The 26,914-nt window shown below is 50.6% G+C and overlaps 2 protein-coding genes across 2 annotated transcripts in view; both read right to left on the bottom strand.

Annotated features, from left to right (window-relative positions):
- DNAH9 (dynein axonemal heavy chain 9) overlaps window positions 1-1,873 on the bottom strand; it is a gene marked incomplete at both ends in the record, with an annotated part of 232,270 nt that extends 230,397 nt beyond the window's left edge. The window contains one exon of the mRNA XM_082492287.1: window positions 1,550-1,873. Within this exon, the coding sequence (XP_082348413.1) occupies window positions 1,550-1,873 (324 nt within the window). The remainder of the gene's footprint in view (window positions 1-1,549) is intronic.
- A 1,231-nt stretch (window positions 1,874-3,104) lies between these two features.
- ELAC2 (elaC ribonuclease Z 2) lies at window positions 3,105-17,782 on the bottom strand (the record flags this gene model as incomplete). Its single annotated transcript, XM_082492365.1, is given in 25 exon segments — window positions 3,105-3,970; window positions 4,667-4,811; window positions 5,573-5,651; window positions 5,850-5,970; window positions 6,051-6,150; window positions 6,603-6,712; window positions 6,889-6,927; window positions 7,567-7,705; window positions 8,145-8,241; window positions 9,038-9,147; window positions 10,221-10,306; window positions 10,382-10,520; window positions 10,734-10,832; window positions 11,480-11,592; window positions 12,887-12,959; window positions 13,048-13,106; window positions 13,844-13,902; window positions 14,399-14,554; window positions 15,081-15,149; window positions 15,663-15,720; window positions 16,361-16,425; window positions 17,136-17,206; window positions 17,303-17,353; window positions 17,446-17,735; window positions 17,738-17,782. Coding segments are annotated over 25 exon segments (2,616 nt in total). The 3' UTR covers window positions 3,105-3,727.
- Window positions 17,783-26,914: the final 9,132 nt, after the last annotated feature.

The following is a 26,914-nucleotide window of genomic DNA, read 5'->3' as shown; positions in this document are numbered from 1 at the left end:
ACCAGTCAAATGATAGCTGTTCATTTTCTTTTGGACTGTTAAAACGACAACTGGACTCATGATGAACCCCAGCTCCACAGAGCGGAGGTGAGTTCCCTTCAGCCATCACAGCAGTTGAGTGTGACAAGCGGACACGGTCGCCCCAGCCGCGCTCTGCAGCTCAGCTGCGCTTCCTCGCTGCATACAGACACAGTTCCGTCTATTTCCCATGTCCTAAATGACCCACAGAAAGTTTGCCACAAACTATTTCTTTCACTGGACAAATTCTTTTTAGGACAAGACTGTCCTAAAAACCTCTGACAAAGGACTCTGCAAGAAGAGCTCCTGCAGCAAGCAGAGCAATGCATGTCCCCGCTCTCAGGAAAGCCAAGACACTTTCACCTTCACACTGACGCACCCTGTTCTCCTGACCCAACACCATCACTCTCATTTCCTTGAAGTGCAGTTTGGGAGGAAAGCGGGGCCCGACCCAGGCGCGATCTGCTCCCTATGGACACACCACACAGGGGGAGAAGATAGCTGCAAACCTGCCATCAGGATACCCAACCCGACTGCTGAAGGCAGCCAGAAAACAGCATCTAACGGGATCTGCTGAAGCGCACCTACCCCAAAACCTCCCTGCAGCAGATGGTGTTTACAATGCCTGTCATATGCTACCTGCCATCATCTACAAACAAAGCCGCGATGCAAAAACCGCTGTTTGCACAGAATTACCAGGACCGCGGGGCTCATCAAACACTGCAGAACAAAAGCTCCCCATGTACATAACGCATTATCCCACCAACCCAAGATAACCAGTCAGGCAGCCCGCTCTTGGGAATCCAATCTATCGGTCACCATCTTAATATACTGACAGCATCACCAGAGCTTCTCAAATCAAGCAGTTCCTCTACTCCCGTTACTGCCTCACTGCTGAGACTTCTGCAGGTCAGGGGCCATCAGGAATCAATTGAGGTAACGCTGTCTGGTTCAGGCTACCAGCACAGGAAAGGGTAAGCACTCAAACCTCTCGAAGATCTTTTTGGGAAAACGTCAGCCCACCTGAGGTAACCAGGCATTGCGCTACAGAAGGCTCCTTGTGAACATCAGGAAACACTGAGAGGGTAACTGAGAACTGGTACCGCTTGCTTGGGGAGATTGTGGAGTCTCCATCCTTGGAGATACTTAAAAGCTATCTGGACACAGCCCTGCCTGATCAGGAGGTTGGACCAGATGACCTTGGCATGTCCCTTCCAGCAACTACCACTGTCACTCCATAAGACGGACCAGTCCCACAAGGACACCACCAAGAACAGACACTGGATCAGGATTTAGGAGGTTTAAATGAATTCTAAAGACCCCCCGTGTGCCAGGAGATGCTGTGACAAGCAGAGTTAAGGGTAGGAGCACATCAGCAGAGACAGGATGGAGGCCTGGGCGCCTGTTTGCAGGGGCGGACACCTTCCCTGCCGCCATGTGCAAGGCACAGCGCCTGGTCCCCTCAGTGCCAGGGCTCCCCCGGTGCCGAGCGCCCAGGGCCACCGCCTCCGGGGGCCGCCCGAGGCCTTACCTCCTCCACGAGGGCGGCGAAGTGCCGCAGGGCGTCGGCGGGCAGGTCCCCGCAGAGCAGCTCTCCGGGGCGGGCGCCGGGGGACCGGAGGAAGAAGAGGGCTTTGGGACGGGCGGCGGGCGGCGGCGGGGGCGGCCCCAGCGCCATCTCCCCGGCCGGGCCGCGCCAGGCCAGCAGCGCGGGCCCCGCAGCCCCCCTCAGAAAGTCCCGCAGCCGCGGGACCGCGGCCCCGCCGCCCGCCCAGCGCTCGGCCGGCGCCCCCAGACCCCGCGCCGCGCACCGCCACAGCCGCTCGGCCGCCGCCGCCTCCTCCTCCTCCTCCATGCGGCCGGTGGCGGCGGGTGTTTGCGGGGAGGAGCTGCTGTTGCCCGGGGGACCCCGAAGAGCCGCCCCGGGTGCGGCCTGGGCGGGCGGGGACTGCAGGCCCTCTCCCGGCGGGCCGGGTCCCCTCACACCGCACCGGCCTTCCCCTCGGGGGCGGCTCCCGAGCACAGCCCGGGGGGGGTTCCACACCAGGCGGGCAGGTCTCTTTCCCCACTGCCGCCATGTTGCTCCACACCACCACCCGACTGGCATCAACACGCTCCTGTGCCACGGTCTCTTAACGCTACTGTATTCGCGTTTTACTAATACCTGGGCATTAATAAAAAAACACCACACTGCTTCATTATTTTCTAAATAAAAGACCCTTCTTTAGTTCTACAAAAAGAAGCACAGGGATGCTGTCTTACCACAAGTCTAACCCTGCCCTCCCCTGGGCACCCCATGGCTGCCCCCTTCACCCCCGCACACCACCAAGCCCTCGCTTGGCCCTTCCCCAGCCCCTGCCACCCCAAAAAGCCCAACAGACCTATTTTTGTGGCACGCAGCTGTGTCAATTACCCAGTTTTCTCTTTAGACAAGCATAATACTAAAGCCCAGCTAATTGACAAAGGATGCTTTGCTGCCACTTCGTGTCTTAATTTTCCATCGCCTTTAAAACGAAGTCTTAAATCTTTAATAAGCGCTGGTATCATTTGCTGAGCAGCACTTGGGGGCCCAGTACCATTGAGCTGCCTCTGGAAATGAGCTCCTTAATTGAATCAGGCCAAAGCTCCTCCTGCTTACAAGCACAGGCAGGTACTGCAAGGTAAGAGAAGCAGCAACACCAACCCACATAAAGCCTCAACAACACTCCTCTTAACCCCAGACCTTCCCCACACCAGCCTGCTGTGCCGGCTTTCCTGTCCCCTGCATCCAGGTCCAGGATCTGTTTTGAGTTGTCTGTTCTGGAGCCATTCCAATGCCACCCGAAGGTGTTACCAGCTTGACCTGACAGAGGAGAAGCCCCTGGCTGGAGGGTAGCAGAGGCAGATAGGATTTTGCTGGCGTGAAACACAGGCATGAGGTTCCAGCATCAGGGCGAGATCTTGGTTCTTCGCACCAATGCCGTAACACAGAAATGGCCGACTGAGGTCACTCCCTAGAGCAATTCAGGTATTGGTGTTTCCTTGCTAAGACCTCATTAGCAACCTAGACAAAACACAGCCTCCTCTAAAGATGTTGAGTGGTTTATTCAGATTCCAAAGGTTTTGGAAAACTGATCTTATGCAAAAAAAAAAAAAAAAAAAAAAAAACAGCTGAGAAAACCAAAATAAAATGGGAACACAGCAGCATTCACATCCCTAAATTAACCTAAACATTAATTGGGTCCCATTTTATTGTGAAGTTTCCTCCTGTGAGCTGGGTTCTGATACCTGCTTACATTCCTCATAACCCAGAGACGCGCCTGCCTTATTCTGGTGAATCCACAGCCCCTCAAGGGCTTCTCAAATTTGATTTCTTGCAAAGGTCACAGCTGCTGCCGTTACAATCAATAGCTTCTAGCATAAAACCAAAAATTAAAACAGTTCAGAGAGAAGAATTTTTGGCTAAAAGAAAAATGACACATGGACTGGTGAATCCCAGGGGTGGGAACTGTATGGGCAGATACTGTCACCACAAGGCCTCGTGCTGCTAACGGCATGCTTGGTAGCTTCAGCCCACGCAGATCCACCGATGACCAAGCAAACCCCGATGCTGAGGCCAGCCCCTTTCTTCATAGTGCCCACGGGCAGCCCTCAGCACTGCGCACTCCCCCAAGGCCTGCGGAGAGCGAGGAGCCTCTTACAGAGCAGAGCATTCTCAACCTTGCTGCTTTCAGTTCACTGTTTTAAGCTTCTTGTTTGATAGTTCCTGTTGGTTCTTGGCTTGTTTCCGTTTCTGGCATGACGCTTCCTTGTTCTCACCACCACCCAGTTTGTCCAAGACTATAGCAGTCTCCTTGAGAAGGCGCATCTCCCGTTTTTCCTTCCGCTCCTCCATTTCTACTATGTCATCCGCGAACAAAGCTTTCAGAGGTGGGATCAGCTTTGGGATGGCCGGAAAGTCACCAAAACGTACCTGAAACACATCAGACACAGAAATGCCGGCGTGAGAATTGCTTTTTGTTTTCCTTCTTGCTCCTCTGTCTGTTGCGTGTTCAGATGACAGGCCGCTGCCTCGTCCCCTGCGCAGCACCCAGCCCTGACCTCGTTGCATTTACAGTAACGGGCAGGTCATCATCGTCACCCCTACAGCAGTCGGTCCACAGATCCCATACACCAAGTTATTTACATATTCTTTACATTTACAAGAAATGATGTGGCCACTGTACAGGTTTTGATTGATTAGTGAGCTATTCTCACTGCTATGACTGCATTCAATCTGATGGCAGCAGCTTTCGGCTCCTGGATGTCTTCTGCAGCACACCAATTAAGAAGGCAGTGGGAATGGAAGCAAAATTAGGTTTTCAGCTGGGAGTAGCATCCACAGAATAGAGGTGACATGAGACAAGTACCCAACGTGTTAAAAGTGGATTTCTGTTCCCACGAGCCATTGGCACCTCTGTGCCACCCATTCTCCCCCACGCTGGTGATGTCTGCTTCCAGCAGTAAAAGGAGCTGTTTCAGAGGTTACTCTTCAGAAGGAGATGGTGTATCAATACAACATTACAAGCGGAGAATTCAACATTACAAGCGGAGAATTCAACTCATGAGCAGCCATCCCCAAGTAACACTGAAACCTGTCCCACAGTCTGGATCAAAGCTCCCAACTTACCCTCATATGATCGAACGCAATTCCAACCTTCTCACTGAAGTCTTCACTGAACAGCGGGATCTTGGCGTACCTCTGACTGAAGTGATTGAGCATGATGAACTCTGCATTCATCTTCATCCCAGTCTGAATAGCCTGGGAGGTCGTGCTGCAAAAGGAAGAGGGACACGGCACCGCATACCCTGGTCAGACACAGGCTGGCTAGCTCTGCCCCTCTAACGCAGCAGGGCAGGCTGCTTTGCATCTAAGGTCACATCACACCAACAGACAACACTGCACTTGCTCATCTACCACTTGCTGGGCACAAGGTGTCCCGGTTCTTTGCAGGCATGTCCATGCACCCCTTCCTCTGGCAACCCGAGTGCAGGAAAGCAGCTGTAATTACTTGGAGCTCTACAGTGTGGAGCCCAACAAACTGGGGACAGGGGCTTATTCAAATACTTGTCCCAGGGGTGCCAGCAAGCTCTCTTGCACTGTAACTCGCACGCAATTCCAAGCAGCTGCTCTCAGGTCTCCCTGCTTTTGCTAGGGGCAGCACTCAGCATCACTGGCTGCAGCACTCAGTTTGAATCGGTGGTTAGCCGGGGGCAGGTACAATGACTCTTATACCTTCTCAGCTTAGTCCTGAAATGTAATCAAGCAGAGGACCTTTCCTTTGGGCTAGTCTATTTGTAGAGTTACTACTGTCCATTTAAAAAGCTTTCCCCATCTCTCTTTGGGGATATTCAGAGGAGCTGTGAGAGTTACAGAGCTGGTGTGATGAGCAACACACCATTTACAGTGCTGAAGAGCTCTGTGCACATCAGAACCATCTACAGGACTTGGATCCTTCACCAGCAGCTCCAAAGACAAAGCCCAGCTCCACACCTTCACCTTCCTAATAGCAATAGACAACAGAACACACCCCACCTGTGTGTCTTCTCTATTGCTTCTTTCTCCATGCCATCTTCCAGCGTTGCTTCATGGATCAGCAGGGTAGCATCTTTCCCTGTGTAAATAACCATATATCCAGCCTTCAGTTGAATACAGACTAGTTCAACCACCTACACGAACTCTCCTTTCCCCCCTTAGCCCCTCACCGTGTTGCAGGCATAGCGCCAAGGGTTTGGGGGTGCCTGCTTCAGGTACTAACAGTTCAAGACCCTTCTCCAAGAGATTCTGTAAGCAGAGGGTTTTTGTCACCTACCCATTCGTACTAGGGCCATGCAGGGCATTGTGTCACCAGAATAGACTACTTTCCAGCCAGATTTGTGGACCATTGAGCATGCAAAAGCATTTTTACAGTGCTGGACTTCACAAGTCTGAAACTGAACAAGGATATAAGTGTTAGACCTCAGGTCCCCTCTTGCCCCTCATAGCAACAGCCCCTGCCAGCTCGTGAGCTTACCTCAGCCAAGTCGTAGTTCTCCAACAGAGAACTGACAAACCATTTGGCTTTAGGTTTGATGTTCTCACAGCCTTTCACAAGAGACTGGGAAGTAATCATCCTGTGAGGGACGGGAGAAGAGAGAACTAAGGACAGGTACAACGTAAAACCTGATCTTATCTTTAAGCAGCCTATTTCTCCTTCTCAGTTCAGTGCCGTACAAACAAGATGGTTTTGTGCACTCATCTGTCTTGCCCCTTGCTTTCACTATCCAGTGTCCCAGTAACTTATCCAACCACTTTTCCCCCACTGTCAAATAATCTCTCTTTCAAGAATCATTTTTCACGTGCTCAAGTCCCCTTTCCTACGGAAAAGGAAAGCCTGCACATAAGCCTCTATTAAGTACAACTGAGTAACAAACCCTATCCGCCCCTTCATAAACTGCACATCCTAATTCTACGCACAGTGGCAAGAGTCAGAGCTGCCTTCAACATAGGGGTGGGGATGACAGCAGTTTGCCTCGAATAAGGACCCAGCAAGGACATTTCTCCACATACCACACAGAACACTCACTTGATGTCTCCCAGAATCTCTTCACAGTGGTTGTGGTACTCATGTAGCCAAGGCATGATCTGTTCAGGTGCTACCAGAAACAGAGGGCTGAAAGCCTGACCAAGGGCTGCCTGGAAGAGCAAAGGCAGCAGGGGGTGGAAATCAGTACGAGGTACACACCAAATCAGAAAGAAATACTTAGGAAAATAATGGTGCTTTTCCACTACTCAGAAGTTCCCTTCCCCTCACTCCAAGGCAAGTTCAGGAGCAGTGAAACAACTACTTACAGCAGTGAAACACTACTTACAAAAGCTCTCCGCCTCTCCATCAGGATGTTCAACAGCCCCTGCAAAGATAACAAAAAAAGCTGTAGTCAAATATCTGGGCATAAGTGGCAACAGTACTACCACAGCTCAGCAAGCTGCAGTTTTTGGAAAACCTACAGTCAGAGATAGGCGATTACCACTTTTCTAGTAACTGCAACTTGCTGAGCTGCTCCAATCTCGTTGCTGCTTATGCCCCCAAGCTGGCAGCCAGCAGCCCACAACACAAGCCCCTCAGCCCTTCCCAGTGCTGCTGCGTCTGTTGCCAGAGGAAGGGCAGAGAACAGAAAGTCTCTACCCAAAATCTCAGACCCAGCATGGTTTCCAGACACCAAACAGCAGACCAGCAAACAGCCTGCCCTGATCAGGCCCAATCTAGGAGAGACCAAGTGTGACTTCTGTGTCATTTCTGTAACTATTACAAAGCACTGAAGGAAGCTGGGTTGGACACTGCTAAAGAATTGAAACACTGGATGATCCCAGCAAGTCTGCAGAGACCCCTAACAGAAAGGGAGAGGGGATTAGAAACACAGACTCAGTAGTGCCTGGGGAACGCAGGGGGGAAGTGCAGCCTACATTCATCAGCTGCAGCCACATCTGAATCCCAAACAGCAGAGCATGCCTGTACAGAACCCCTTCTGCTTCCAACACACTCAACCTACCGAATGATGATCAGTATGCATGTGAGACACAAACACAGCTACTATGTTACACAGCACTTGGTCAACTTGCTCTCCATAGTGGCGACAGAGCTGTCCAAACGTTCCTTCTCCACAATCCAAGAGCAGGGATCGGGTAGAGCTGACAAGACAAGTGACAGAGACATTTAGCAGCCACTGTATGAGCGCTGACCAGGGCCCATTCAGGGAGGGCGATCTATGGGGTTGGAAGACAGAGAGGTCTCACTGCTCTACGCCTCTAAATGCTACTCCAGTCCTACTAGCCAAGGCTTTAGAAAGACTGCTCTGTCTGCATAGCTCATTCTGGTCTTGCGTTGATGCTGAACATGCCCTTGGGGCAGATGGTAAAATGAAGGAATACATTAAATGTTTGGCTTTACAGGTGGCTCTCACATCTTCCCCACCTACAACGAGACAGGTGCCTGAAACCAAAGTCCTACAGACTCCACAATAGGGGCACTCTCTCTGTGTCATCAACACATTGGTCAAAACAGACCTTGGGCAACACCCTCTTGAGACACTGAGCCTCTCCAAACAGAATGCATAACATTGAGATTTACCTGGTATTTACCAGCGTGGAACTGACGTTTCGGATTTTCATTGGAATTGCAGATCCTGTTCCCAAGAACACAATTTCAGGGTAAGCACCCACATTTCCTGGAGAAAACAGACAAGGATTTGTAAGTAAATGTTATCTACATATTGTCCAGTCAGACACCATTTAGTTGACCAGCCTAGCAGCTCCAAGGTCTACATGTCCAGCATGGTCAGTTTTGCCTCCTTCAGCCTCTGGCTTTCCTACAGCGGCAAGGTTTACAGGGGAAGACAGAACGAGCACCACCAGGAAAACACCACAATGCATAACTGCAGATCCAAAGGCAGGCGAACAAGGACTCTGCTCATTGCCCATGCCAGTGCAGGCAGTTAAGAGGAACCCGATTCATGTTCTACAGTGCCCTGACTCTCTCCAGAATCAGAATCTAGACAGCAACTAAGTGGTGCTGTGTTGTACCATGAAAGCCTCGCCACCAACAGAACAACCGAGATTCAGAGGTGAGCCCTACAGGGACCTGGTTCTGGAGCAAGACTTCTCCTAGACACAGGGACTCACCCTGCGGCTACTATGACAGCACATTCAACACGAGCAGAGATCTGGTCAATTCAGAGAAATAACACATGGGTGCTTTGTCTCTCATTGCCCCCAACAGCACTCAATCCCCAAATCTAGCAGCTACAGGAAAACAGAAACACAGGACTGCATAAATCCAACTAAAACAAGCTAACTCAGTTTGTGCTAAGCCTGTCCTCTGCACAGCTCCAGGAAGACTTAAAAGCACCTCTTAGGCAGCAGGAAAACTGCACGTTCGTGGCTTTGCCTGGGCTCTAAAGCAGTGAGTCAGCAGGACCTCCTACTTCCCATTACACTGATCCAAGACAAGTTGCTGATCCTTACCCGGTACAGCAGACAGGCTCTCTTTGCACTCTTTCACGCGAGTCTGGAAGTCAGGGAGATCCAGGGCTTCACTTACAAATGCATCATGATCGCAGACAGTCACAGCATCTCTGAAAGAACAGGCCATGTATTAGGATGGGGCAGGGTAGGAACGGAGAAGACAGCACTTTTCAGAGCAAAGTGCCAAATTACTGTGCCAAAACAGCCTTACAACAAAGGGTCAAATGCTCATTCCAAATTCTATTTTGAGGAGTGGAAGAAGATACATCCACGACTATGGTGTGTGCCAAAAAGGCCTGGTTGGGCTGAGCCATGCCACAGAAATAATAATTCCCCCAAACTGGAGAAGCTCCAGGAAGAGCACTATGCTCCCCTGTGCTGTCCAGATCCAGAGAGCTGCAAGGCACTAGAGGGCACTGCAAGGCAGTACGGAGACTCCTGGAAGCAACACAGCCACCCAAAAGGACTCCAGGCATCACTCAAAAGCGTAAGGGACCTCTGTCCTGGTCCTGCATCAGAGCATGTGCAGTATTACAGGACTTCAGACACCCTAAGCAGAGAAATTTAAACCCTTCTTGGCATCTGGGTCCTCCTATTCTGCCCAACAGAGCCAGAAATTTGAGCCACGGCAGCTGGTATCCCCTTGCACCACGTGGTCCCCTGCCCTAAAGATCCTCATTGAGCAAGTTCACATACTTGCCGACAAAGCAAGCACCAGAGGAAAAGCCTGCAACTGTTTAACCACCTGGGGCTTTCAGCTCCGATACCATTTGAAGACCCAGAAAGCCTGGTAAGACTTTCACCGGGTTCCCTAAAATGTCTTTTCCTGTCACTGTCTTCTCTGCCACAGCCACAGCTGGGTGCACAGCACGTGAGGTCAACGCAAAGGACAGAGGAGCACATGAAGCTACAAAAGCAAGGGAGAGAAGCAGCACTCCAAACAGCTAGCCAGGCAGTGCTTTCAGCCATTCACTTATCCATGTCCTACACCTTGGCTAAGACTTTCAGGAACAGGGACACACCCCTCAAGACACAGTTGACAGCTTGGCAGCTGCCTCAGCACAGCCACCAGTAAAAGTCTGCAGAAGATGCCTGCACACCGTACTCCCTCAGCACAGACTCACACTGAAAAGCTGTTTCAAGCCAATACCCAAAAACTGAAAAGCCAAAGATTCCCACTGACCTCTGCCACTCCTGTTGGGGTCTGAAGTGGTATTTCAAGAGGCACTCTCCTCGCACAATGGGAACACTACACACAGCCTCTTCTTCCTACAGAGAAGAGTGACATTAAATACATTCTTTGCTCAGGGGCATGAGGTACACAGGCAAGAGGGCCTTGCCTACCTTGCTCCGGTAGGTGGTGAGCAGAGGGAAGATCTCAGGGTGGATGAGGTTCAGCTGGGTTTGGATCTTGTAGCTGCGTGCGTTGTGCACTGCAGAGGAGTTCTCATTGAGAACCAAGTGTTGAGTTCTAGGTCCAAATCTGTAAGAGGACAATAAACACACAACAGCTTCAGTCGCATGTTAGAGTTGAGCATGTGTTGCACACCCAAGCCATAAGCTAAAATCTCATCTGAGCCAGCAGAGCCCTGCTACCACCCAACAGCTACTTCTACTCTGGGAAAAACATCTGCACCATAAGAACAGCCTGCTGCCCAACAGTGACGTGAAACCAAATAATCAGAAGATCACATACCTTTCCAGCCATTGCTGGTAGCGGCTGTCTCTGAGCACTGACTCTGGAGTCATGTGAATAACCAAGGCCACCTGGTTCTCAGGAAGTCCTTCCTGGTACCTGGGACACATTCAAATGCAGAAAGAATACCTGAGCTTCAGTCCTCCAGCACCTTTCCACCCCCTCCCCACTCCCGTCTCAGTGCTACCAGAGATGCCCCACCTCAAAGCAGGCAGAACACAGATCTTCAGAGCACAGCCCAGGAGCCCTGGGCTCCACATCGCGGTGGGCACACGGCTCCGCAAGGCTCAAGCCCACCATCTGCTGAAACCTCCACTCTCCCCCCCAGGGAAGTTCCTCTCCTCCAAGAGCAACATCTCCAGAGCCTTTCTGAAGCCTAATATGTTTCTGCACAAGCCCTACAAAGACGTTATATGCAGGCCAGGCTTCCACCGCCAATGGAAGCAGCAGTCTCTACACTGCACCCCAGCAAGACACCAGTGCACGTTTCCTTCTTGGGAGGCCCCTGAGGGAAGACAGGCCTGTCAGTTACAGAGCTCTGCAGGTTCTGCACAGGCCTGCCTCTCACAGAAGGCTCAAAACGCACCACCAGTCCTTCCTTACATCTCTAGCTTCTTAACAGTGCCAAGTAGCTCAGACATCAGCCACAGGAACAGACACATCTAGAATACAACAAGAACTCCTCTTTGACAAAGCTCAGCAAAGATGTCTTCCCCCGAACACTCCAGGTCACGCAGCCCCGCTACCTTCGGAAGGTCTCATTTTCACAGACGGCATCCACAAAGCCCTCGTGAGGACACTCCAGCACAATGAACACCGGGCCAGGATCAGTAGGGGTGCACAGTTCTTCAGGAAAGAGCTGCAGGCAGGTACACAAAGATCACGCCACAGTCAAGCTACACACACAGCCCTTCTTACACCGTTATGTCCGACTCTTTCGGCAGCTGTTCTCTCAGCCAGCCCCCAGCAGGCAGCTCCAAGCAGGCTCTCTCAAGGCTCAGCAAACCCAGCCAGTGCAGTTCTTATTCCCTTTCCACTCTCATTCCACAAGTTCACATTTTGCTGTGTAACAACAAATCCCAACCCTGCTCACAGAGCAAACCACAACCTAATATAAGGAAGGGAATTTCAGCAGCTTCTAGGTTCCCACAGCAGATTCAGACGGTAGTAAAAGCCTGCTTAAGAAAAAAAAGCTTTGTGGAATTCTTATGACACAAAGATGTGTCAATCCTATCTGTCAGGTTAGGATATTCACTTACAGGTCATCTGGGACAGGGGCAGAGCAGGCTCTGCCTCTCACTTCAGACTAGTGTTTGAGAGATTAAAAATCATAGAATCATCTAGGTTGGAAGGGACCTTTAAGATCAACTCCAGTCATCAATCGAACACTGCCAAACCCACTGCTACACCATGTCCCTCAGCTACCCGTCTTTATATACCTCCAGGGATGGCAATTCCACCACTTCCCTGGGCAGCCTGTTCCAGTGCTTGATCACCCTTTCAGTGAAGAAATTTTTCCTAATATCCAATCTAAACCGTAAGACCTTGCACACAGGAACCATTGAACTTCTTTTGGTCTAAGAGGTGTAGACAGACTATGGAGGGAGTGATAGCTACACAGGCATTCAAAACCCAGATTTAAAACATGCAGGGATTAACTCCACTAGTTCACTTCTAGACCTGAATCAGCTTTGGGAAGGGGAGATGAAGAAGCTCTGACAAATAGCAGACATACAGCCATAGTCACAAACAAATTCATTTCAGAGCGTACCTCCCTAATTATACCCAGACAGCAACAGCCCCAGACACGCTCCTCACAGGAGCCACATTTAGCAACAACTTGGGGGTGGAACAGGGACCAGTCACTAACCAAAAGTAGCCACTCAAAGCTCAAAACCAGCAAACCCCATGCCAGCCGCTTAGCGGGGATGAGAGGGAACAGGCAGACAACCATCACCCACCCTCACCTCAAGAATGGGTGTTAAAAAAAAAAAAAAAAAAAAAAAAAAAAAACAAACCCACAAACCCAAACCCTCTCCCAATGCCTATCGATAGGCAAAACATTCTGCATAAAAAGATTGTCATCCTGGCAGCCCAGCAAAGAAGGGAAGATGGCAAAGCCAGAGCAGAAAGAAAGCACAGATGCATCTTACCTCTCTGCCTTCAAAAGTGACACTCTCTCCATTTTTGAGAGCTGTAATTATGGGCAGAATAGCTGGAGTTCCCCTGAAAACAAGGCCATAGAAATATTTAGCTTACCAACATCAACATGCCCGGTGTTGCCCCATCCCCCAGGCTGGGATCTTGTACTCACACTGGCAGGCCCATCTCCTGTGCTTTAGCTGCTAGGAATTTTCCCTTCTTTGGGTGGATCTGAAAAGAGTTAAATAAAACAGAATTATCAGCCAAATAATAAGGGCCAGGAAACAAGATACACATACTTCCAGTTTAAGTGTTTCCCCACAAGCCAAGAGACTTTTTTTACTTTTAAGTTCCAGAGTCAGTACTCTAATTTACCTTCAAAAAGCTTTTATTAGAATTTCTGGTTTTCAAGATCACACGGCTGCTTTTTGCTTCCTTCTTTAGCAAAGTAAGCAGGACAGACTTCCCTACTGTAAGCATTAAGCAAGAAGCTTACATACTCTACAAGAGTATATATAAGAACCTATATATAAAGCAGCCAATTTAGAGTAAAGAACACTTCAAAAAAAATGTCTAGTTTTCACACATTCCTACTCCTATTACAACTACTCTGACCTTTGTAGAGTAGAATCACAAAATAACTTCAAAGTGCTGCTTGAAAATGCTATCTCAAATTAAATCTATTTAGTGAGATGAAATGTCGTAATGACATCAGGAAGCATTTATTTACAGAAGGGGTGGCCAAACACTGGAACAGGCTTCCTAGGGAGGTGGGCAACGCCCCAAGCCTGTCAGCATTTAAGAGGAGTTTGGAAAATCCCCTTAATAATATGCTTTAACTTTTGCTCAGCCCTGAAGTGGTCAGGCAGTTGGACGAGATGATCGTTGTAGGTCCCTTCCAACTGAAATATTCTATTCTATTCCATTCCATTCCATATTGATTTGGAGATCTTTGTGTCCAAGCTTACTTTACAAAGGAAAGCCATCACCAGATCAGGATGCCTGCTGGCACACTTCTGTTCGTCACCTGTAAAAGAAAGCAAAACTACTCAGAATCATCATTGTTATTTTTCTTAAAGCCAAACCATGTCAATGTTTGGTAAAGTATTAACAGGAACAACAGCATCCAGCCTGCTTGCAGGCCAGCAGCCAAATATTACAAGCACCTAAGACCAGAGAGCCCATGGTTCCAGCTACAAGAAGCCAAAATAAAGCCCAAGACTGAAAAATAATCAACCCCAACATCCACTTGTAATTCAATTACAACGGCTGAAGCGCCCACTCCAGCCAGTGGCAAACTGTTACGGAAACTACTCACACCCCAAGTAGGAATCACATCCCATTTCTAGGTCATACTAGTTCTGTGTTGACTTTTAAAGTACCAGAACTCATTCTGCTCCATGTAATCCTTCACCTGAGCTTCTCTACGGACCTTACTTCCGGAGAGAAAACAGCTTGGAGGACAAATGCCTTAATTTAACTTTATTTCATTAAAGTTAAAAAGATAATTCAATTTCTTTCACCTGTTTTCTTTGGACTTTCTTTTTCCTTGCCCTCCTCCAAGCTTTCCTGTGCAGCTCTTGGGGATCCAGGCCCTGTGTCCCCTTTAGGGCTGTTTCCACCTTGGGTTGATGCTCCAGGACTCCGAGGCAATGGGCTTTCAGCAGCTAGTGGTTTTCCTGTCCCAAATCCAATAAAACCAGACAAATATCACTCAGTCAAAAGGGACAGATAACAAAAGCATGAGTAGCATTTCCTCTTCCACGACAGTCACGTTTAAACTGCACCAGAACAGCGAGCTCTTCCCCGCAGTGCGACTTGCACCTGAATGCTCTAGCCACTTATTTCAGGAGCCATCTGTCATCCGAGTCCTTCAGATTCTCTCAAAACTGCTAAAGTCTATCAAAGCTGCGCCTGTACTCTAAGTATCACAGTTTCAAGCAGTAATAAAACCTCATTTGGCTAAGAAAGCTGAATCCAGTGATGCTTCACATCGTTTTATACGCCCACACCTAAAGGAAGAAAGCAAGGCCCTGACTCAGCGTGCCTTGTTTCTTTGAAAGAGATCCTTCTCCTGAGAAAAATATGCAAATTCATAAACCTCTCCTTATTTAGGCTTGCAAACAGAAGCCGCTCCTTCAACCACCTTAAGCATGACTACTGAACAAGGACTTCTACTCTCTGACTACAGTGTCACATTCTCACCTGTAAGAGATATTTGGTAGACTGTCATCGTCTCATCCTTATACTCAGGCTCTGTGTGCAATTGTACAGCTGAAAAGAGATCAGAGAATGGCATTAACAACTTCATAAGAAGAGATTCATATTCTACAAGTATTCAAATCAGGAAAATATCTTTTTCATTTCTTAAACAAAACCTGCTGAATGCCTGCCTTCCCTTTCTCTGCCTGAACGCGAAGATCAATGAATAACTGAAGCTCTTAAAAACCCACTGCTCACAAAAATAGTCCATAACACCACAATAACCAAGTTCACTGATAGTCTCTGGAAACAAATTGCACTTACAGTACAGAGTGATGTCTACTAGTCAGACTGGCAGCTGCCTACCAGAAACAGAGCTAGAACCACTGTTTTTCTTCCAGGCGGTTCTTGTGATGGTTTCGAACAGGGTATCAGATCAAAAAGAGTCTTTAAAACTTTCTTTGAACGGCTCTAAGCCAGAGGCATTTATTCTGAAGTTGTTACCATTCAAGGCAGCTTCTGTATACAGCTGAAACAAAAAGAAGTTACAAGTTCATATTAGCTACACATGACTGACTTACATACCTAAATCCATCCTTTTTAGGGGTCCAGGAAAGAGTCGAATTGCTTTCAAGTAGTTTTGCTGGAAAAAAGACAGTGTATCAGGAGGTCACATCCAAGCAGCGCAATCACAAGCACCACTTTCAGTGAAGTCAAAGGCTCATTGCCCAGTCAGACAAAAACTGGGAAGCATGCAGCCAGCCAGAAAGCACTGGGCAGACATCCCACCTCCAGTGGGCATAACTCATTTAGAAAGAGAAAGGAAAATAAAGAACCCCTCTCCCCATCCCTTCCATCAATACTGCAGATGTTGCAAGGAAACAAAACAATGCTGAGGATTGCAAATTTTCAGCCCAGACACAGAATTAGGCTGGCAAGGATCGCATTAAGCAGGACATCAGAGACCAAGTTGCTATTAAATGAAAATCGGGAGGGAACAGACAGGAGAACAAGGGATGTCCTTTTCCCAAAACATGATTTACCAGAATCTTAGCTGACAAGGATTTTATGGAGCGGAAGTCTGATGCTGTCTTGTGTGTAACTGCAGAAATTTGCTTTTTAAAGTCATCCCTTCTGGCAGAACCTTCAGGCTGGGACTAACTCAGACCAGCATTTTACACCTGTACGATGACGCAATCCTTTGATACCAGCTCCCCCAATTCCAAGGTAAGCTTTAACATTTGAAGGGTTCTGCCTCCCTGCTGCAAGCTTCCACTACTTACCAGCTTTGGTGGCCCTAGGAAAACACATCTTTGAAGCCCCATAGCTTTTAACGTGAGAATCATACCTAAAAGAAAGCAGAGAAACAGCTTTATCACAGCCCCCCTAACAGCTGGTAGATCACACAAGAAAGATCCCTCTCACAGCTCAGGAGAGCCATGAAGGCCAGAACTGAACTCAGATCCAAATTCAATTTTGCCTCAGCTTTCTAGCAGTTTCAACAAGTCACTTATCTCCACCAGCAAAAAAAATATCTCCAATTTGGAACGTTATCCAAACAGATTGTTAATCTCCTCCTTTCTTGAAGGCTTTCAGAATTTTAATGGATAAGATCCTAAGCAATCTGTTCTAATCTCACCTTGCTTTGAGGATGGGGTGAGCCAGAAACCTTTGTAGATCCCTTTGAACTCAAATTTGTCTGACTCTCCCTGCTAGCAATGCAACACAGGTAACACCTTCTACTCAAAGATTTTGGGAAGATAAAACCATACATGCTGGGGAGGCAGAGCCTCTTCCACCACGTGCCCACAAGCACCGTCACAGAGACCACACCGCAGCACCCCACTTGTAACCCAGCCACTCTGCCAGTGCTTTTCCTCCATCACCACATAAACGACCCCACACAGCCCACCTCCCATCGGGCACCTTGCAAATCCACACCCGTGGCCTAGACAACTGCTGCCTATGGCCAGACCCTGGGAGGGGACCCAATGCCAGGCCGCCACCTGGCTACCACCCAGCCAGCCAACCCCACCTAGTCTGTGGGGACAGACTCACCTGGCAGCCCCCCGACGTTGGCCCAGGCCACCCGGCTGAGGAAAATGCTGTCCAAGTGGGAGATTTTCAGCCTGAAGGGCGAGATGGGAGGGTGGGCAGGGGTGAGCAGCGCCCGATGCAGCCCCGGGAGGGAGAACCGGGCCGGCCCCGCCGGTTGCCCCACTTACTTGTGCTCCTGCATGGCGCGCTGCGTGCCCTCGCCGCAGTTGAAGAGATACCTGAGAGGAAGTCGAGGAGCAGGTCAGAGCAGGCCTGGACGGGGAGGGCCGGACCCGGCCCAGGCGGGGCGTCCCCGCGGCCTCCCACTCACCGGTTGAACTCGGAGAAGACGTAGACGGCGGCGCCCGCGTCGCGGCTGCCGGCCGCCACCACCTGCACGTAGACGGTGTTGGGCCCCGCCAGGCCCGTGCCCGCGCTCCGCCGCCGCTCGCGGGCCCATACATGCCGGGGCACGTCCTTGGGCCGCCGCGCCACCGAGGAGCCCTCGGCCATGGCCCAGCCCGCCGCCGCCCGTCGCCGCCGCCGCGCAAGGCCGAGGACCGGCGACAGCGCCCGCACCAGGGCCCACATCCGCGCCCGTCCCCCCGCCGCGCGCCCCCCACCGCTACCAATAGGCACGCGGCGGCTTCAGCGGCCCCCCCCGCCATGTGATGCGGGCGAACCAATGAAAAGCGAGAAACCGCTCCAGCCGGCCCGCCTCTGCAGCGCCGCTCTCCTGTCCGGCCCGGCCACCGTAAGCCTACACGTGACTGGGCCTACCCAATCGGAACTGCTTCTCTTGCACTTACGGGCAGGGCGGGGCTCAGCGGCGCCTCGCGGGACTTTAGCAACGCGGGAGCATAGCAACCACCGTGCCTAGCGACACCCCTTCCCCTCCCGGCCTGGCCCGGGCCCTCCCCCCGTGCCGCTGCAGCCCCAGCCCCAGCGCCGGGGCCCGGCCTCAACCCGCTGCAGCTCCCACCGCGGCGAGCTGCCATGCCGGGGGCCTGCCAGGGCCTGCGGGGCTGGGCCAGGTGGGCAGGCCGTGGGCGAGGGCCTCGCAGTACCTGCGAGAAGGCGGCCATCGAGGAGCCGGAGCCGGGCTAGTCACAGTGTGTCAGGAGGAGGAGAAGCAGCAAGTTAAAATGCAGGAGGAGCCAGCCGGGAGGACGGAAAGCCTCTTCCCCGTAAGGAGGGTGAGGCGCTGGTCAGGGACCCGGCAGAGCTGCGCAGCCCCTCTCCTTGGGGGCTGTCGGGACCAGGCTGGGTAAAGCCCTGAGCACCCTGGTTTGACCTGAGAGCTGACCCAGCTTTGAGCAGGAGGTTGGACCTCCCAAGGTCCCTCTGAACCCCTGTGATTCCCCAGCCTCCTCTTCACCCCACTGCTCACAAGTTCCTCTTCCATATGAGCCTTGTTTAGGGCCTGTTTACAAATATTAGACGATCCAGGCCACAGCTCTGTTTATTTTTGAGCTCTCTAAACCCCCTGTGAGTTCTCTTGGGCTTTCTGTTTGCTTCAAAAAGAACCACTAAATTTTACTGTAACCAGAGTACCCCAACATAAACAATCCTAATCATCAATATCCCTTTTCTTTCTTACTTCCAAAGGCAAACCTTATCTTTCTCAGTGCTTTGCTTTCCAAACACTGTCTCCCTTTATTCTCGGTGCCAGTGCTCTTCCCTTTCTTTCCCAGTGATCCAAGCAAGCACTTTGAGTGGGGACCTGTCCAAACTTCCAGCTCTTGCCATGGCTGTTTACATCTGTTCTGTCAGTCTTTCTTCAAATCTATAATTCACTGACCATTTCTCCTTCTTCTGACTCTTCACACAATAACTCAAATTAGCATGGTGGTTTTTTTTCCTGATTTTCTCCACTTCTGGATGAAATAAAAGGTTTGTTCCTTTGAATGGCAAACTCTTTGTTCACGCACGTTTTACACGTTACAGTCCTGCAGCATAAAGCTCACTCGCAGCGCTTGGCTCTGCTCCCTGTAGCCACATAGGAAGGGAAACATCAGTTTACATCTTAAATTGCTTCCCAATAAAAACTGAAGTTTCCTAAAGGTGAGTGCTCTATCCGTGCATTCCTGCCCCACTACCGCATCGTCTCCTCTCTATGTCAATGATTTTCTGCTCAGGCAAAGAATTATGGAGTATGAAAATATCCTTTTTTGTGCTTAATGCGTTTTTTTACACCTTTGGGAGCACAAAAGCTTTTTTAGGGCTCTGACCAGCTGGCATGGGGTTCCCAGCCAATGTTTCTTTAGTTGGTGAAATAACTAAGTCGGTGTGTGGTATTTTTCATCAAATGAATCTGGCAATTTTGTCCAACCTTGCTGGCTTGGTTTTGTGTGCGCAGGCCAGTACTTAGAGCTCTGACTTCACTAAAATTCTGTAAAGCGACAAAACTGCCTGTAATATCTCAACAGTCTTATGTAGATTTCACAGGAAGTAAATAAAGAACTCCGAATCTGATCTGAGGTTCATGCTAATGAAAGCACACGACTGTTCTTTGCCGTTTCAGATGCAGCGTTGTCTGGGCAGCTCACGTACTGGGGACAAATTTCAAAGACTGGTTCATGGTTCAGGAGAAAATGTCTTTTATTTTACAGTTTTGGTCCTTGTTTTGGGTGAGAGTGGTCCTAGCCTAACAGATTTGTTGGTGGAGAAATTGGGATATCCCAGAGTTTAGTCCCTATAGTACTTATAAAGTGAATGACTCATGCATTTTGCCACCTTAATTCTTGCTGTCATTCAGATTTCCTTGGAAGACTATCTTTTGCCTAATAAATAGTGTCCTTGATTAAGCTGGGAAAGAATTTGGTTTCAAATTTTCAGCATGACCTTGTAAAAGTTTGGAATAGTTCTCTCTCTCGGAAATTCTGGATGTTAAGCCCATCCTTTGCTTCTCACAGTTATCTGGAGTAACAGTTGTGGTCTGTTGGTGCACGTTTTGGGTGCGTAGAGACAGTGAGCTTTGCCTGGGTTGTCATGAGGACCAGGAGTCACCCAGAGACATGAATGCTGCAGACAACATATCTGTATTTCTCAAAATCACCTATGTAGCGCTACAGGGACTGACTTAAAATGGCTCATGCCCTCTGCATGCAGGAGGGCCAGTTCTCAAACGGAGCTCGGGTCCATGCAAGGCAGTCTGTCTGACAGCGCCCGTCTGCGGTGGCTGTGGAGGGTGTCAGGAGCACATCCAACAGCACGCTGCTGTTTGACATCATTGTAGCAATGAGCAGCGTCCATCAGAGGTGCCCGATAATGGGCCAAGGGCTTGCTCTCTGGTCTAACTGAGGCTACAGAGATCAAAACCTTCCTTCTGACCAGGGAAAGCCCAAGTTGGTTTGCAGCCTCCTATCTGTGTGTTCTTTCAGCGCTGCTGATGTCCGTGTGCTCTGTATGAGGCGCGTGGCCTGTCGGGGTGTCATCCTTTGCCTCCTCCTCCTGCATGTGGTGCCAGCGCTGATACAGGCTGCCTGCGAACGACTGTTGGTGATCTGGGAAGCCACAGTCAGCCTGAACTCCTGCCAGACCGGGAAGGGGTGGGAAGCCAAGTACTGCTCCGGGAGCAAGTGGGTCTCCTGGAACAGGTCTCCCAACCCTTTGATAATAAATGCTGAATTACAGTCTAATTTCCCCCGAATGCCTCATCTTTCCAGCTTGCGAAGATCGCATGCAGTAATCAGCCCCAGCCCCAGTCATTATAAAATCAGTGCTGCCTCAGGGCTGCGAGGAAATGCACCCCATCTGGCCCATTAATACTTAAATAACACACAGTAATGCAGAGTTTGGTTAACTAACTCGGCTGAAGCGATAACATCAGCCATGCCACAAGAGAGATTTAAAAGTAATATCCCAACAGATACCATGAACAGACAAGGGAGGATGTTTATCTCTGAGACTTTCCCAAGATGATAGTGATGCTTCAATTTGTTTGCTAACAGAGACTGTATATTATACTGATTATCCATTATCCCCTATAGTCTGGAGTTTTATTAGAAGAGCAGGTTTACATGTAGACTAAAGACAGCACAAGACAATATGAAGAGTTTAGGTGGGTCAGTGGCCCACTCAGGCTTCTTGTGAAATTTGTTGCTTGTAAAGATAACCAGTCTGGCCAAGATAAGAAGCAAGATTAGTGGAAAATAGAAGACCTTGAGGGCAAAGCAATAACCACAATATACTGGTCTCAGGGAAAGGGATTCTCCCAGAGACACCAGGGAGTAGGAGAGGGCACTCTGAGGGACAGGTCTGTCCTGCATCATGAAGCCGTGACTCTGCAAGAGACTGCTTATGGCTGCCCAGAGATGGAGATGTCACCCTGTGCCAGGAGGCACTGGGAGATGAGGGGATGGGCATGTTGGGCATGCAGCTGCAAGAGTTTGTAGCCATGTAGCTCAGTGCATATGCCTTCTGTGCTGAACTGGTGCAGCGCTGCAGGGCATGTTCAGGTCCCAGCCTTTGCCCTTAAGGGGCTTCAAGGCCTGGCACAGCAGAGGAGAGGACTCTGCCACTCGGGAGTGAAAACGATGGTCAGGAGCACCACATCAGCAGCCTGATGGACTTCCCTGCAGGGCATGGCATGGCCCCGGGGCATTGGTACTCCAGGATGAGGGTGTCCCAGACCCCCTTTCCCACTGCCCTTTGGGCTAGGCACACTCCTGCCCACCCCGCCAGCACCTCAGAGGCAAGTCCAGCTCATGTAAACTGCACAACATCAAATCCCAAACGCACTAGTGTCTGGAACATCCTGCCCAAGCCGAAGGCACGGCAGTGGTGATCTGCTCCACAGCTGAGGGGGATCTGACACAGTGAAGACCTGTTGTAGACTGGGGTAGAATCTCCTTGGCAGGACGAAGAGTGGGGGCCAAGAGCTGCGGCTGTTCTGAGTTGCAGATGGAGCCTTTTTCACCAGGGATGCTCCAGTGAGTTTAGCTTGTGTGCTTTCTGCCATGGTCAGGGCAGAACTCAGAGCGGGTCTGACATTCCTGACTTGGCCATTTTCTTCTTTCTCTGTGGATTTAGGTTCAGATGAGCAGGAGACTCAGCGAAAGGCATACAGAGCTTGTCCTGCTCCTCCTGCTCCTTGACTGACCTCACAGCCCTGTGCATCATCCCTTTTAGCTGTGAAGGCATGGCCATGGCTGAACTCAGCCCTGCTGAGCAGCACATGATGTGCAAAAAAGCAGTGTTAGCAGTGAGCTCAGGATACACCTGTGCAGGCAGCGGGTGCATGCAGGCACTAGTTTGGCTGGCCAATACTCAAAGCCCTCTTGGATGTGGTGTTGCTTCATCCCATTCCGTCCTTCATCACTACACAAGCTGTCCAGCCATCAGTCACCCACACCACTGCATTCAACCTCCCGTTTCACGGTAGAGCTCATAGCTGTTCAGCAACTTCTGTTTTCACAGCAGCCCAGCATGTCCTTGGAATATGTAGGACATCATAATGTCCTACAAAAATGGCCTAATTTCCTCGTCTAGAGGGACTGAGCAAGGGAGTCCATAGTGGCATTCACCTTCATGCCAGTTTGGATCATGAAATTACTATCACTTCTTAAAAAGGGCATGATTTTCCCCTAGAATAGCTTCAGCTAGCCCAAGGTGAGCCTGCAGTTTTACCTATTTGTCCTCACACATTAGTTACCTGCAGGTATTGGAGTTCTCCTTTTTCGGCAATGAAGCCAGGCCATAGCAGCCTGTAACGGATAAGGACGAGAAGTTCGCCAGCTGCCTGTCAAGACTGTGGTGATGCTGGCCAGTAAAATGGAGTGCTTGTGCCAGAAACTGCAGAAGCCCGTGGCTCAACATCAGTGAGTGAGCCAGGACGCAGGGCTGCGGTGAGCGTGGTGTGTGCCTGGCACCCGGGAGGGTCAGCTGTGCCAAGGGATGGGAGGCTTCCCTGCCTCACTGGGGCTGGGACCATGTCTTGCCTGGTGTCATGAGCATTGGTGGGTGGATGATGCTGATGGGAGAGCAGTGGAGAAAACTGGGAATGCTCTGGGAACTCATGCGAATGTCCCTAAGCCTTTCCTGCCGTTGCAATGTCCATGCTTGTATTTGATGAGATAATTATCTGGTCTGGGGATCCTTGTTTGGTGTTTTACTTCTCAGGGTCTGTCCTCCAGGCAGGTGACCCAGTAACCAATCTCCTCTCTACTAGCTGGTGTCCATCCTCCAGTCCCCAGTGTGCACCTTGGAGGGGTGTTCAGAGCACTGAGGTCATTCCCCTGGGCTGTTGCATGGTCATGCTGCTGATAGCAAAAGTGTGGATACAAGGTTCCTTATCCTCTGTGCCTTTCCCACGGCCTTGCCCTCACCATCACGGGCAGGACCTTGCCCACAAGGCAGCTGCAAAGCAGAAGCACCCTCGGTGCTGCCTGGTCTGTGCTACCCATCTGTGTGCTCTGTTCGCACATGGCATATACAGAGACAAAGCAGAAAGGCCAGCGTGCGTCATCCAGGTCTGATCAAAACGAACATCAAGAAGCAACTTGATTATTTGCACGTGCATCTTCAAAGAGAGAAAAGCCCAAGTGCTAATGGGCCTTTTTCTGCGGTGTGAGTAGCTTTAGCCATGACCCAGCAGAGAGCAGGAGCATCTGGCTGCTTCTACCCTGATGATTATAAATAAAACCTGGAGCATAGGGGATGCAGGGCAACAAGCCATTGTGTGGAGGCCTCTGGGCACTAGCTGTGCTCTCTGACAGAGCCAACACAGGGATAGATGGAGCCTCAGCTCAATTTAGCTCTTCCCCAGCCTCCCCGGGGGAGAGGCAGCGCTGCACTGCAGGGTATTAGTTTTCTGATGTTATGGTGATGCTCAGTAGGGCTCTTCAGCCAACAGCAAACTCTGCCTGGGCCACAACCAGGGGGCTACAGAAGTATTTGCAAAAAGGAAAGAAATCGACAGAGAAAAGACACAGACCGAGGCACGTACTCTTGCTGCAGCTTACAACCCCGGGAGTTAATCCGAGTGGCAGCAGCAGCCGGCCGTGTGTGTGCGTTCCACGGGGAAGCCCACCCTGGTTATCCCTCGTACCATGTGAAACGGCTGGAGCCTCCCCACAGAAATGCTCTTCTCTGCATGTCCTGAGAAAGACCCAACGCACCGTGAAGAGACTTTCCATGTGACAGTGAACAAAACAGGGATGACGCTAGAGCCAGTGTCACAAACACCATCCTCGGAGCAAGCTGTCTGCCCACACAATTTTATATAGCTCCCAGAAGGGGCTGATATTACTCAATTATCCCTAAATCTTCTCCTCTAACATCCCTTGACAGACAGTTACATGTGAGCAAAGGTTCCAGAGTGAACCTTGCTCCCCGTAAGACTTCTCAGACTCCCTTCCAAGTAACAAGTGTAAAAATCCCCAAATCACCGGGTGCATGGTGGTGGGCCTGCAAAAGGGGTTGCACAGGGCAATGGGAGAGCAGGGTCCCGCAGAAGGTCCCCTCCTGCTCGGCATTGCAACACGTGGGATCAAAAGCTCCAAGGATTTCTCTTAAATCCTGCTGAGTTTGGCTCTGCACAACCACGGTGGTGGATTTTTCCAGCAAACCTCTTGTTTCCAAGTGATACAGTAACTGCCGTTATCAATGACATCAAGCAATCAAGAACAGACATCCAAGGAATCCAGAAGAAGTCATATTTTGCCATAAATATGGTATTTGAATTGAGGTAATTGGCAGGATTACTCCAGGAGGGGAACTTTCAGGAGGTTGATCTCTCAAATTAGTGGCATTTTGCTGAAAAAGACCCGTTTCTCACCGACAAATAATGCATATGTGACAGAGGAGTGGGGAAATTCGCACAAAGTGGCACAGGACATCACAGGGACTGCCTTCACCAGTAAAACCTTCCAAGAGACAAAATAAATAGGCAAAAATACAGGCAGCTAATGGGGAAAGAGTCACAAATTCCTTGAGCCACAGAAATACTTGAATTTAGAATGATTTCAGGGAGCGAACAGCAAGGTGTAACCCAGGGAGCTTCATTAAAAAAGAGTTTACGTTTCTTATCTGTATCTTATCTCACCCCCAGTCCTGTTTCTGCCAGAAGAGTGGATGTATGGGTACGTCTGACCCCCTGCAGAGGCAAATCCCTCTCTCCCAGTCACCCCTGTTGGGGGGGGGGGGGGGGGGGATTACTTTCTGCTCTTTCAATAAAAGCCAGGCAAACACTCCACACCCAGCTGCGGGAGCTCTTGATTATTTTCAATTCCGGCTGTCAAAGCATAAATTAAATCAATTCCTCTTGTTTTGAGAAGGCACAGGGTCCTTCTCCCCGTAATTTACTCTTTGTCCTCCGTCTGTGGCACACGAAAACCCAGCCAGCATCACATAGCTGAATTTGTCACGGGTTTTAAGCGAGTTAAGTGAGCAGGAACACAAACAGCGTCCCCTTCTACAGCGGGAGACAGGGCAGTTGAAATGTATAAATACAGGCTGCCATGAACTGCATGGCTTAGACCTGGAGGGGGGGGGCAGACACACCACAGCATGCGGCATTGGGAAAACAGCTCTGTCGAGGCGTGTTGCGTATCACGGTCGCGTCCATTAACCCGAGGATGTGCACTGGACAATGCCCTGTGCTCTCTGCTTTTCCAGGTCAGGACTTCATTAAACCGGGACTCAAGTCAGCACCGTAGTCTGCAGCGCGGAGGGGAAGGCTGTAGAGGGGCAGATGGTGGAAATCGGGTGGAGACCAGGAATTTTGCTGTAGAATCAGTGCTAAGGAAATCCAAACACCTGCAAATACAACAAGAAGTAGGCAGGGCATGCAGGCTGCCACAGCTTTGGCCTCACAGGACCCTCCTCCTCCTCCAGCCCCTTGCTGTCCAGCCCGTCACTCTTGGGCTGCCCTTGGGCTCCATGTGGGTCCTGCCTTTCCTTCCTCAGCTTTTCCCCTCGCAGCTGCAGGATGTGGCAAATTGCAAGCATGCAGGAAACAGCCCGGGTCTACGATTTAGGAGGATTTATTGCTGTGCTCTGCTTTTCTCAAGACACGTCTGTACTCACTACAGTATGACCCAGGAGGTTGGTATTGTCCCACCGGAGGATGGATCTGGTTCCGATCACACTGTGCAGAGCCAGCGCTGTGCCTGCGTGACGAGCTCCCAGCCCGTGACCAAGCCTCACCAGACTGAAGCCAATCTGAGGGGCACTTCAGGGCCAAGTTTAAAACAAGGCTCAGTCTGCTTCTGAGACCACAGGAGAGCTAGAGGCAGCGTGGAGAAACCGCCTGCCTGCATGGGCAGGTGCCTGATTGGCCCAAGGACAGGCAGAAGGCTTCCCAGCACAGCAAGGTGACACAGCCCAGACCGATGTCCAGCCACAGCACTGTCACCGTCACCAGTGTGCTTTGGGGAAGCAGGCTGCATGCCGTTTTGGGAGACTGACTAAAGACCTGACATGTGTGCCTCTAGCTTACATGCTGAGAGTCACAAAAGATGTGCTCCCAGAGTGCACGTTGCACTGGGACCTCTCCACCTGCTGTCCCATCGCCCACCAAGGCCTACCCCTGTGGGGACACACTGTGAGGAGGTGGCCTCCATCTCCTCTTACAAACCAAACCCCCCCTTCTTCCAGCCTTCCCTCCCATCCTTGGCTGTGCGTGGCTTGGGGAGGCCAACAGGGCCACCAGCCCAGAGCCACCAGTGCTGCAGTGGGATGCACAAGAAGACTGTCCTGCCAGGCGGGTCCCTGCCACCGGTCACAACCGTCGGGGAACAGACCTGGGCCGTTACGCCCTGCGGGTGCCCCCACAACCCCTGCCCGGGGGGCTGCCC

Source organism: Vanellus vanellus (genome assembly GCF_965231255.1).
Source record: "Vanellus vanellus genome assembly, chromosome: 17".
Lineage (NCBI taxonomy): Eukaryota > Metazoa > Chordata > Aves > Charadriiformes > Charadriidae > Vanellus > Vanellus vanellus.
This window is presented reverse-complemented; position numbering and strand designations above follow the sequence as displayed.